This window comes from Microcebus murinus, chromosome 5, assembly GCF_040939455.1.
Source record: "Microcebus murinus isolate Inina chromosome 5, M.murinus_Inina_mat1.0, whole genome shotgun sequence".
NCBI classification, from domain to species: Eukaryota; Metazoa; Chordata; class Mammalia; order Primates; family Cheirogaleidae; genus Microcebus; species Microcebus murinus.
In genome coordinates this window covers 75,520,665-75,533,374 of record NC_134108.1, presented here as the reverse complement: position 1 = coordinate 75,533,374, position 12,710 = coordinate 75,520,665, and the positions used below count along the sequence as shown (strand labels likewise).

At 40.2% G+C, this 12,710-nt stretch overlaps 1 protein-coding gene and 1 long non-coding RNA gene across 2 annotated transcripts in view; both read right to left on the bottom strand.

Annotated features, from left to right (window-relative positions):
- The window catches only part of LOC105885871 (uncharacterized), a 277,928-nt gene that overhangs the window by 119,394 nt on the left and 145,824 nt on the right, over window positions 1–12,710 (bottom strand). The gene's annotated exons all lie outside the window — the stretch shown is intronic.
- HTR1B (5-hydroxytryptamine receptor 1B) lies at window positions 7,642–12,557 on the bottom strand. The gene has a single exon (XM_012791163.3). It carries the CDS (start codon window positions 11,860–11,862, stop codon window positions 10,690–10,692), a length of 1,173 nt encoding a protein of 390 aa, XP_012646617.1. The 5' UTR covers window positions 11,863–12,557; the 3' UTR covers window positions 7,642–10,689.

The window sequence follows — 12,710 nt, the reverse complement described above, 5'->3', positions numbered from 1 at the left end:
TTAGGCAGAAAACAGGGTAATTTTTCTAGCATCCCTTGAATCACAGCATATAATCAGTTTCCAAACTGTATCAATAAAACTGGTTCCAATCTCATAAAGTTCTACAGTTCTCGCTTTTAATAATAAATGACATTTTAACTAACACTGAAGCATAGCATACAAATATCAGGCCTTTGGTCCTAAAGATAGAAGAGGAAGTTGAAAGAGAAGAAAGCTAAAGTCTACTGAGCAATTGCCTTGCTGCAAGACCTGTGTCAGGTGTCTACACTTACGCAATAATAATATAATCCTCTTAACAATCTTTCCAGATAGATTGTATTAATCCCATTTTAGAGGTAAGAAAACTGAGACTTACAGAGACTAAATAATTTTTCCCAAATCACATGCTAATAATAAGAAAAACCAGGATTTTAAACAGCTCTGCTGACTCCACATTCCATGATCTTTGAAGAGACAATAGCTTATTTTGCTTGAACAAAAGGAAGTCAACATCTGGTAAACACCTATTATGTTCTAAGTACCATTTGAACTAAAAACTGCCGGACAGGAGCTTGTTTAACTCTCATAATAAACTTTGAATAAGGCACTGTTTTCCACACGTTAACAGATGAAGAAACCAATGCTCAACAAGGTTAAGGTCACATGATTGGCAAGTGGCAAATTGGGAATTTTAACCAAGGTCAGTCAGGGTTTGGATTCTAATTCCAAATTTGCTAAATTTTGTGTCGTGTACTTCTTTGTTTCCCCTAGAAAGGAGTGATAATCATCAAAGACATAGGGTAAAAAGTATTTTGAGCAGAACTTTCTCCATAACAAAGGAGATTCTACAAACTTGCACACTCACTATTGCTTCCTTAATGAAAGCATAGCTTTCTTTCATATTTAGTTTAACTATTTCAGTTTTAAGTCAGTTTTATGAATACTGATTAGTTTCTGTCTCTGGGATTTATTGGTTTTGTTGTTCATGGTGCTGTTTTAGGGGTTTGGGGGGAGATGGAAATAGGAGAAGAAAGTAACTAAAGGCTTTTGACAAAAAGGGACTATGCTAATAAAAAGCACAACTATAACAAGAGTAAAAAATAAGCATTAATTAGAAGTTTTATCTGTACAATGCAGAAGTAACCATAACATTTGCAAACTTTGTGTGACTTGCCTGAGTTTACTTTTCACTTAGGAATTGACTTTTCACTCAGAAATTTGACTCCATGTAAAAATAGACAAAATGTCCTAAGTACTCAAGTTTTTGAGATATATATCCCTCAGTAACTTTCCATAAAAGGGAAACACCTCCTGCCACACATTACTCATCACAGCAAAAGCATCTATATTTAATATTCCCATATCCTGCAGTTTAAATATAAATTTTTCTACATATGTAGAAAAACTCCCCTGGAAGAGGTCAGTAGGCCTGGTATGTGCCCTGGTTGGTCCAGGTTGGAGTTAGACAGGGCAGGGCAGAAATTTGGAATCTGACCAAGAGGAAACCCCTGTTCCCAAGATACAATGTTGCACTTACAAATACATCATCACTAAAGTTCTAATCTACTTTTAATGCTTCAGAATAGAGTTTAGAAAACACTATTCTCAGCTAACTGAAACAGACATAATAATGCCATTTCCTTCCCAAGTCTGAATACAAATTATTCAACTGGGGCTGTCGTCCTCATTCTCTAACTGGAAGAACTAGGTAAAATTGCTGTCATACCTGATTTGTGATGACGATAAAATAAGAATAATAGATAGAATACCTACCTCATGGTAAGATTACAATCATTAAATGGGGGTGGGTGGTTATTTAAAGCATGTACCACAGAGTAAATGCTTAATCATGCTAGTTCCCTCCCCAGCCTCTGCTCCTTTGAAAATAAAGCACCTAAATATCCAGCAATGTGTCTTTGCTGGAATTTAACTTGAAGCATCATAATTGTACATGGAGGAGATGAAAGACTTTAAACTTTGTTTTGTAATGTAGAATAAAGACTTACTTGGATACTGATACTATTTATTTAACTTCAAACACAAGTAAAAAAATTAAATAAAGGATCCTTTCTGAAGTAGGATTCTTTGATTCTTATTCCCATCTTAGGCTCAGGAAACACAACAATGTCTCTGGTATTATGGGTAGGTGTCAACCAACTAACAAACATTTCCCATTAGCAATTTAAATTACTTTCAGTGAAAAATACTCATAAAAGGTTTGGGGAAGAGAAAACGGGGAGAGGCTTTCTGTGAAATCAAAAAGTTGCTGGATCACTGCTTTAGGTATTACATCTCTAAATATGATAAGAATAAAATAGATGAAAAGAACATTCTTTTCATCTTTGATTAAATAGTTGCTTTTGTTTATAAAATATAAATATGTGTACAATATATAATTATGTATATGTTTGTAGGTATGTGTTCCTGTCTGTTAACAAAAGAAATCTCAGTGGGCTTACTAAGTGAAATAGATCACAAAGGAGATTTTGCTTTTTGCCATATGTTGACAATTGTTATTTCTTTGTTTTACTTGTTTTATAATTTCTTTTGCATTTTTAAATTAATTTCTTTGTTTTATAAAAGGCAAAGCCCTTGGATAAAACAAAGAACTGAATCTGACGGTCATGCTTTGCTAATTAAGATCCAGAAGTGAGCTGTTTGTTTTAGGGTAGATTGAGAATTTAAAGCATCTGGGAGGAAGCATTTAAGGAGAAACATTTAACAGCTGCTAAAGCTGAGGTATGAATACCATGTAAACAAGCCAATAAAACGCAACCTATTGTACATTAAAAAGCACAATTTTCTCGTCTGCAAGTTATGTGTTGTTTTTGTTTTTGTTGATATGCTTTAGGTTATTAAGTATGAAATGTCCGATTTCATTAAGTACTAAGTTTGACAGTTGATATTTCTGACATTTCACTTTGGCACTTCTTGTTTTATTTTTATTGTGAAGGTACATCCTCAGTCTCTCAAAGGCATGTTTTGGCTTGTGGTTATTTTTCACATTGTTTTAGAGCAATTTTTGTCAAACCATGGATAAGTCAAAAATTTGTGTTATTTTCTAATATGAGTTCTGTTGTGGAACCAATGTAGCCCAGACAGCTCAAATGATCAATGAAGTGTTTGGGGAGAATGTGGCTAATGAGCACATAGTATGTGAATGGTTTGAGAAGTTCTGTTCTGGTGATCTGAATCTTGAAATTGAGCCACGTGGGTGACCCAAGACCAAGGTGGTTAATAATAAGCTGAAAGCTGTAGTGGAAGCAAAGCCATTTCAACCTATGCATGAATTAGCAGCAAGGTTTGACATCACTATTCCAACAATATTGGACCATTTGAAATAAATTGGCAAGGTAAAGAAGCTGGATAGATGGGCTCTGGATGAATTAAATGACTGTCAGAAGAGAAATCGTCTTGAAACTTGCCTTTCTTTGCTGTCACTACATAAAAGCTAACCATTTCTACACTGTATTGTTACATGTGATGAAAAATTGATTACTTTTGACAATGGTAAGCATTTGGTACAATGACTAGATAAAGATGAAGTGTAGAAACACAGTCCATAACCAAATATTCATCCAAAAAAGCTAATGATGTCTGTTTGGTGGTCCACTGCTGGTATTATCCACTACAGCTTCATGAAACCTGGTCAGTTGATTACAGCAAATATCTACTGCAACCAGTTGGATGCAATGATTAGGATGCTTGCAATTAAGCAGCTGAGATTAGTCAATAGAGATGGGCCAATCCTCTTACAAAGTAAAATATTCAATTCTCAACGAACCCTGGAAAACGCCTTTCGTGATTTCATCATCACTTGCTCTCCAGGCTTCCTCACTGCTGGTATAAACAAGCTACCATTAAGATGGCAAAACTGTGCCAATACTTTAAGCACATACTTTGATTAACTGTACTGCTTCTTGTTTGAGTATAATAAACTACACTTTTGATTCGAAATTAGACATTTCATATTTAATTAAATAAGTATACATATATGTATGTATCTCCTTAAGAAATGAGCAATGCTCTGTAACTAAGCTATGTTTCCTTGTAGATTCTTATTTCTCAAGGTGTGACCTGTGGGCCAGCATCATCAGCATCTCCTGAGAGCCTATCAGGAATGCCGAATCTCTGGCCCCACTAAGGACCTACTTAATCAGAATCTGCATTTTAACCAACTCCCAAGGTGATTCATATGCCCACTGTAAATTTCAACAATTGTCACCACAAAAAACTAAAACCACTGGAATTCTCATTTCATTCAAGGACTCCCTTCACATCCACAGATTCTGTGTGTGCTATCATAGTAAAAACTTTACTATTTCAGTGGATCTCATATTGGACACACATTAGAATTACCCGGAAAGAAATTGTAAAAGAAGAACATTAGGCCCTACTCCAGATAATACAATTTAGTTAGTCTGAGACAGTGTTTGGGCAAAGGTTTTTTTTAAAGCTCCCCTGATAAATCAGATGTGCAACCAAAGTTGAAAACAATTGCATTATCTCATTTAATTTTCACCTGCAAACATAGATGTGTGTATTGTTATATTTTAGAGTAACTTGCTCATGATTGCAAATCATAGATTTAAAGTCAGATTTTTCTGACTTTGAAGAATTTCTCTTGCATATTATACCCACCAATGTGTTGGGGGCCTTCATGCCAGTAGCTGATTCCAAACTTCTCACTGTGTGGTTACCCCAACATCACACTCTGTGGGAAAGCTAGAGGGGCAGGACAAAAGAGTGGACTCAAGGCTAGGCAAAACTGAGATGGAAAGATGAAGAGCCATAAAACTGCTTCTCCACAAAAGTGGATCAGCTCAGTGCTGAACACTTTTAGATTATCAATGAGCAAAAATGGATCTATGAATTACAGGAGGAGCTGAATATCTACACACACTATCACCAATTGGATTTAGCAAATGGGCTTAGAAGAGACTAGCAAGAGTATTTACAAAATTACTCTGGGCACAGCTCTCAGACAAGTAACTTAAACTTATCCTTGTAGACTGCTCTATCACTGCTGAACCATCACCAGATATGGTCACCATACTTGTGAGCACGAGATGTCCTAAAGTCTGGTTACCCCAACATAGGATGACCAGTCAAAGGCCAATGGGTGGAATGTTACCACAGAGTCAGAGAGGATGTGAGTCATCCATTTCTGCATTATTTAAGCAAGTCATGTGTTGATTTTTAAAGCATTTACCATAAATGGATCTCTTCATCACCAGCTGTTCACTTTTGGTACAGGAAATATTATAAGACCATTCTTGTATGGATTTCAGTTAGTAGTTTTGCAAAGGATTTCTCTGATCTTTGGAGATGTGTACAAATAAGTCAAAAGAAATAGGCATTTTCCTTTACAAATTGTACTTGGAATAGTGTTAACTCACTCTGTCAACTGGCCCAATTCCAGGGACTGTCTCTCTCTCAGGAAGCACTGAAAATCCTAGTATAATCCTAAAATGTAAATGTTCATTTTGAAAGTCTGATTTAAATGGCAGATGTATGAAATGGCACAAAGAAAACTACCCATTGGGGACAATGAAAATGCTACAGGGTAACAGTTAAGCTATGGAAGAATGGCAATTATATAACCTAATTTGTTTTCTCATTTTATGTGATCCATTTTCTGATAGATAAATTTATATTTTTTGATACATAAGATTGTACTCACATTTCTATATGGCTACTTTAAAAAAAATAAATGTTAAAATTACACAGACTTGAAGGTCTGCCTTCTGGGGAAAACTGACATATAAGTATACCTTACTTCTGTACCAAAAAAGTAATCACATCTTTCAGTAGTGAATGACAGATGTTTTTACCTTTGAACTATGGATATATCAACCTCAAACCAATAAATTTTTTTTTGAAAAGAAAAACATGATGAGAAAACTCATGGTGAAAAATGCTTCAGTAAATAATTAGTTCCCTTTATTTTGAAATAAATGCTTTGTCTTCTAACCTCTCATTTCACTCAGTGCCACATTAATAAAGGATCACAATGTTTTAAAATACTAAGGTTTTAGCATTATTCCAGGACAAGAGCTGAATAAGAAAATAACTGAGTTTGCATATAGAAAGAAAAACTTTAGGTTTGCTTTAGGGATCCTCTGCCTGAATTTGCAAGTCCTGAAAAATCTGCTTTTTTAAATCAATGATAAACCCCTCTCCCTTGGCTCATAGATCTTTGTTTTAACTGAGCCTACAGGAGGAGTTAACACTTCTTGCTAAGCGTCCAGGAAGAGGGATTTAAAGACCCTAAATGGTGAGCGTCTGCATGTGCTAAACAAATCAGAGGCACTCTGCCCCCTGGTGGAGCGTTTCAGGGTGGGTTTTGAAGAGAGGTGTAGAAACCACTTCCAACATCCTTCCCCTGCTAACCTCTTCTCTTCTGAAAACTCTATTAGATGCCTCAATTGAAAGCTTTTGTCCCCACCAATTACACATTCATTTGGATCAACAATTTCCTCTTATATAATGTAAGAACATTCAACTACATAATCAGCCTTCATAGCTAAAATGAGAATCATAAACATCATTATTGGTTATCATAGTTTTTATACGGGTAAGAAAAAAGCAGAGAAGTGGAAAATGAGGTGCTGAGCATAGATGTGGATAGAGCCAGGGACACTGGACTCTGGAAAGACAGCTGGAAATCTCTAGACAAGGAAGAGGAGGTGGAAGAGTGTTTAAAAGTGAATTAGAGGGTGCTATAGGAAACTAAATATTTAGCAACACAGACTTGAAGGTCTGCCTTCTGGGGAAAACTGACATATAAGTATACCTTACTTCTGTACCAAAAAAGCAGTCACCTCTTTCAATGGTGGATGGCAGATGACCAGTAGAGCCACTACAAACCATCTCTTATGCTCTCTTTTGTCCTTTGGGCTGTGTGTCACCAGCCTAGAGGGTTAATTGTAAAAGGCAGCAGACCTCAATTCTAGTTTACTTCTAGTTTAGCCAAGTTTCTCTCATTCAGGCTAGTTTGATCTTCCCCAGCGCAGCCTCTCCCAAGTAGTCCTGTTTTTCTGTGCTACAGATATCTTGCACCCACAATAGAGGCAATGGGAAATAATGGCTAAGAGGAGGTACCACCTGCTCAGAGCCAAAAAAGTGTCAGGTATCTTGATAAGTGCTTAAAATGTATAGGCTCTAAGCCTTTGCAGCAACTTGTAAGTAGAGGGTATTTGAGAAGAACTACACAGCTCTAAAATGTTTTATTTGTGATTCAAACCTAGAACTTTCTGACTCCAAAATCTGCCTACCTCACCAGTCTTCAGGTAAGTCATGCTACTCTCAGGTTTTCCCCAAGCCTGCTTCTAACCCAGTTTCCCCTTTTGTGTTTTAAGCATCGTGGAGTACCTTAGAATCATATGCCTAGCCTACAAACTAAATGCTCCCTCTAAAAATGCTGATTTGAGAAACTCTTGTGATAGTGAATCTGACTTACTCTCTTTGCAGAATATGAGAACACAATCCATTTCACTCATTTTAAATTTTCTCTACAGATATAAACTGAGTCCCCCAAATCAGGGCAGTACACCCCAGTCTGCCACATATCATTTACCATCAGTCACTCTCTCATGAATGCTCAAACTCCTAAGCACAACCTCAGAATCCAATGAAACAGTCTTTTCATAATAACAGAACTACTACCAATGTTTTTTAGAACACAAATGGACTTTTATTTCATTATTTACCTCAATTTCATTTCCAATTATACATTTGCTGAAAGGTGGGATACCAAAGGCAATTTCCAGTCACAGCAAGTCCATCAAATACACATAATCTGAGATTTTACTGCTTGAGTGAATTATAGTCCTCTCAGGGTTTCCTGGTTTAAAAAGACAAAACTAAGATCATAGAGAGGAAAAGTGAAGGATATCATTCTGTAGAAAATTTGTTGAACTCAAGAAACATTCATGAGTGCAGTGTCCATTTTTAAAAAGGAAACTCTACAATTCCTAGAAACACAAGACAATAATAGTATTATTGGATGAGTATACATTCATATATTTTTGTGAAAATTTGTGCAATTAAACAATATGGAAAATGTTATTTATTACCACAGCCAATGAAAATATATTTTCATTTTTATGTAAGTTAAACATTTCCATCTCCCATTTTATGCTGTGCAAAAAAGCCATGTGTCTAATTTATGAAATAAACTATGCTATCGGCAGCAGTAACTGAAAAGGAGCTTAACAGTCTTAAGTACATACCCCTGGGATGAATTATACATTTTGCATAATCATGTGCAATGCTAGATGATGATTCTAGATCTCTTATAACTACAAGGGTTTTGCAAGCTTCTACTTCACACAATATGCCCCAAATCCAGTTAATACAGCCAAATAGTCAAGCAATAGTTTAGGTGGGTAATCTACAAAATAGCAAACAACCCATTGACTACATTGATTGTATTTTGTTAATATGAGGACACAATCATTGTAGGTGCCCTGTAAAGAAATCATTTGTAAGTGGCTATTTGTTTCAATTTATTTTTCCCCCTAAGGCTTTTAGAAGTTGACTTAATTGCCTTTTAGGCCCAAAGAAAACACAGTTGTATAAATAGAAAAACAACATATTAAAAATAAAAAACAAATGCTGTGCGCTATCCACATTCCTCCATAGGAGAAATATCACAAAAAGCAAAAAAAGAAATTTGGGGATCCAGCATAAGTATAGGCTTATCTAATGCCTAAAATTTTATCTCACTCCAGTGAGAGGTGTAAATGTTGATCAAAATTCCCTTTTTCATGCATCTTACATGAGAACCTTTCAATAGTATATTCTCAAGAGTCATTACCCCAGAGTGAAGGTCTGCACAGTAGGCACACAGTGTACTTCAGCTCAATACATCTATTGTCTGACAATCTAGACTGGGGAGTTTCAAGCAGGGAGAGAATCCATTTTACAAAGACAACTTGTTTCTGCAGACAAAAGGCATCAACTGCAGAAAACCCTCTGAAGAAACGAATGTGAATCTTCTTTGGCATATTAAATGCTGCCCATACATATATTTTTTTCTGTGCTAATAATCCTTTAGGGGTAGTTCTTTTTATTAAGATAATAATTTTTTAATATTTTAGTGTGTGACTTTACCCTGTATTCACAGAGTGAATTTGAGATATCAACTAAGTATTGTTGACATTTGAAAAGACAGATAAATTTAAAGTATTCTAGATATTATATTCATTGAGATGTCAAGTCAGTGACAAATTTACAAGGTTCAAAGTTTTGCCTGTTTCCTGATAAACTTTTTAAGTCTGAGGTTGGTTTTACAAGTTACAAAGACAACAGACTCAATTTTAGCTTCTCTTTTTCTAAAGTTCTTGCTTGTCATTTTCTAGTAATCTTTGTTCCTGCCAAAACTTCAATAGCAAAGGAAAAGAAATACGTCTAGTTTTTCTTTAATGTGGTTTTTTTAGGGCCCTTAATGCATTTTGAAGATTTCTGGAGAAGGGAGCTACTTCTCTTCATTACTTTATATGTTGGCACACAAAGGAATCACAGATGAGAAGGAGAGTGCAAATGACTATCAGAAAAAATTCTCATGCATTTTAAGATTTTTTTTTACAAGTCAAAATATACATCCTCCTATTGCCCCCCATTCCTTAATTGTCTAAGAACCATTCCTCTTTCATCAGTCTCCTTCACATCTCACTGAGTTGGATAAGGAATAAAGATACTTTTCTTGTTAAGGAACAGTGTCTACCTAATACTAATTGGTTTTACCCATTGCATTAGTAAGCAATATAGCAGCAGTTCGGGCTGAGTCACCCATCATACCCTCCATTTACGGGGATTTAGATGTGTAATTTAAATGACAGATACATGAAAGTAGAGAAAAAAAATAATGCAATCTGCAGACTTTGGCACTAGTACACATAATATTTTGTTTGAGTTGTTAAGAGTTGTGGTTTGACAATTGTTAAACAGAATTTTAAAAATTACAAATCTGCAGAAAACAATCAATAGTTATTGATTCTCAGTTTAATGATTCCCATTTCCCCTTCCCACACCCCCACACCCATATAGTTTCAAATATAATAAAAATAGAATCTCAGCATCTGAATTTTCCTGTTAACTCTTCAAGGCTTCTCTGTGCCATCCAAGCCACACATAGGGTTTGAAGCACCAAATCCACAGTTTCTCCAACAAAGTTTAAATAAACAAAAACTGAAGACCGAAGGATGTCAAAGTAACTGTTCTTAAATTAAGCTGTAACACAAAGTTCTCCCCCAAACACAGGGTATTAAGTGTCTAGTTCAAGTACTGCCAGGCTGTATGTAGATCTGTCTCAGACACGCTTCAGACAACAACTACAAGGACACTCGTTCTAGAGGGCATCATCCATGATACCAAAGCAGGGCAGGGATCCCCTTTCAGCATCAATTTTAAAAAGTTGCAACCCTCTTTGTGATTGGCTGCTGCAGGGTCAGTGCGGAACCCAAGGTTTGAGGGGAGGAAGTGAGCCTCCTCCTCAGCAGGGAAGCTCTACATTTAGTTTGAACAGTTCTCCTTTCAGAGTGCTCTCTCAGAACTATCCTGGCTTCTCAGGACGCATTGCCCTGGCCCAGGAGAGAGAGCCTAGCTCTGACCCAGTAATCACTAAAGAAGATTCGACCTACCTGCGGAACCAGACCCAACTTGGTCCCCAAAGGTCACTTAGGCAACCCCACTGCAATTGGCAAGTCAACTTGTGCACTTAAAGCGTATCAGTTTATGGAACGCTTGTTTAAAGTCCTCATTGGACATGGTATAGATGATGGGGTTGATGAGGGAGTTGAGATAGCCCAACCACGTGAAGAAGTCAAAAATGGCCAGGTGGAACCAGCAGGCATCCTTGCAGATTGGCATCACCAGGGAGATAATGAAGAAGGGCAGCCAGCACACAATAAAAGCTCCCAAAATGATCCCCAGGGTCTTGGTGGCTTTGCGCTCCCTAGCGGCCATGAGTTTCTTCTTTTCCAGCAGGGCGTCGGAGATTCGCACCTTGACTTGGTTCACGTACACAGGAGACCCAGATTCGCTGGGCACGTCGGGAGCCCGTGAGTTAATAGAGGTGACTGAGGACGTGGACCCGGGGGAGTCGGTTATCAGCTGGGCTCGGGTCAGGCGCTTGCCTGTCCTGTTGGGCGTCTGCTTCAAAATCCGGGAGCGGGCTTCCACATAGATGCGGCCGTAGAGGGCGATGAGGAGCAGGGTGGGGAAGTAGAAAGCGCCCACCGTGGAGTAGACGGTGTAGAGGATGTGGTCGGTATTCACCACGCAGGACGACACTTCCTCCTCGGCTTTGGCCTGCCGCCAGAAGAAGGGCGGCAGCGAGATAGAGATGGAGAAGACCCACACCAGCGCGATCATGACCGCCGCCCTCTTGGGAGTCCTTTTAGCTGAGTATTCCACGGCGTCCGTGATGGCCCAGTAGCGGTCCAGGGCGATCACGCAGAGGTGCAGAATGGAAGCAGTGCAACAAGTGATGTCCGACGACAGCCAGAAATCACAGACCACCTGGCCCAGTGTCCAGCGGCCGGTGACTGTGTACAGGGTGCTGATGGGCATCACCAGGATAGACACGAGCAGGTCGGTGACCGCCAGGGAGGCGATCAGGTAGTTAGCCGGTGTGTGCAGCTTCCGGGTCCGGTACACTGTGGCGATCACAAAGGCATTGGAGAGCGTGGTGGCCAAGGTGATGAGCGCCAGCAGTATAACCAGCAGCACTTTCCAGGGCAGGGCGAAGGAGTCCTGGTAAATGTAGCCCTCGGCGCTGCAGTTGTGGGAGGGAGCGGTGGAGAAGTTGGCTTGAGGAACCCCGGTCAGGGAGCCCGCGGGCGGCGGCGGGGCGCACTGAGCACCCGGTTCCTCCATGGCTTTCCTCGCCCGACTTCGGAGCGCAGCTCTTAGGCATGGAGCGGACGAGGGAGAGGGCGGAAGGACCCTGGAGATCACAGGTTTGTCCCCGGTTGCTAGTCAGTTCTTTTGGTTCCACAATTACTCCTCCGCCTAAGTTCCCAGCTAAAACTAGAGGTCAAGGGTGCGGCAGCCAAAGCAGCCAAGCGCGTCCCTGCACTTCCAGCGCGCCCGGCGCTGCTGCCGCGTCCCTGGTAGCTCCTCTCCACGCCCCGTCTTAGTCCTGGGTTCCTAAGAACTGGCCCACGAAGCCTTCCTCCGGCTCCGTGGAGGTGTCTAGTGGAGACGGGTGAAATATTGCTTGAGGAGAGGGCTTCCGCCAAGTGGGGTCTCTTACCCCGGCTGCTCGGGGCTGAGCGTCTCCTAACTCGGGCGCTCCTGGATCTGCAGACTCTGGCCGCAGGAGTTTCCTAGCTGTCGATCCCAAAGCGAAGAGTCCTGGTCTTGCATTCCCGCCCCTCGCCCCAAGCTGGGGCACTTTCCTGAGGCGGCTGCTGCCGCCAGAGCTGGGTGGGGTGAAGTCTGGGAGCCGCGCTGCGCCGTGCCTCGCGTTTGAGCTTTGCCCTCCCTCTCTTTTCACGCGCTGGCTACTAGGGCGAGCTGCCCCACGGAGACGAGACCACAAGAGTGGGGACTCGCGGGCTGGAGCTGCGGCTGCTCGTGCCGCGCCGCGCCGCCGCCACCGCCACCCTGGTCCCACAGGCACCTCTGAGAGCCATGCTGCTGGGCGCGCGGGGCTGGACGACCTGGTGCGGCACACGGGGAAAGGGCAGGTGTCTGGGGGAGTTCGAGGGACGCGGCGTGCG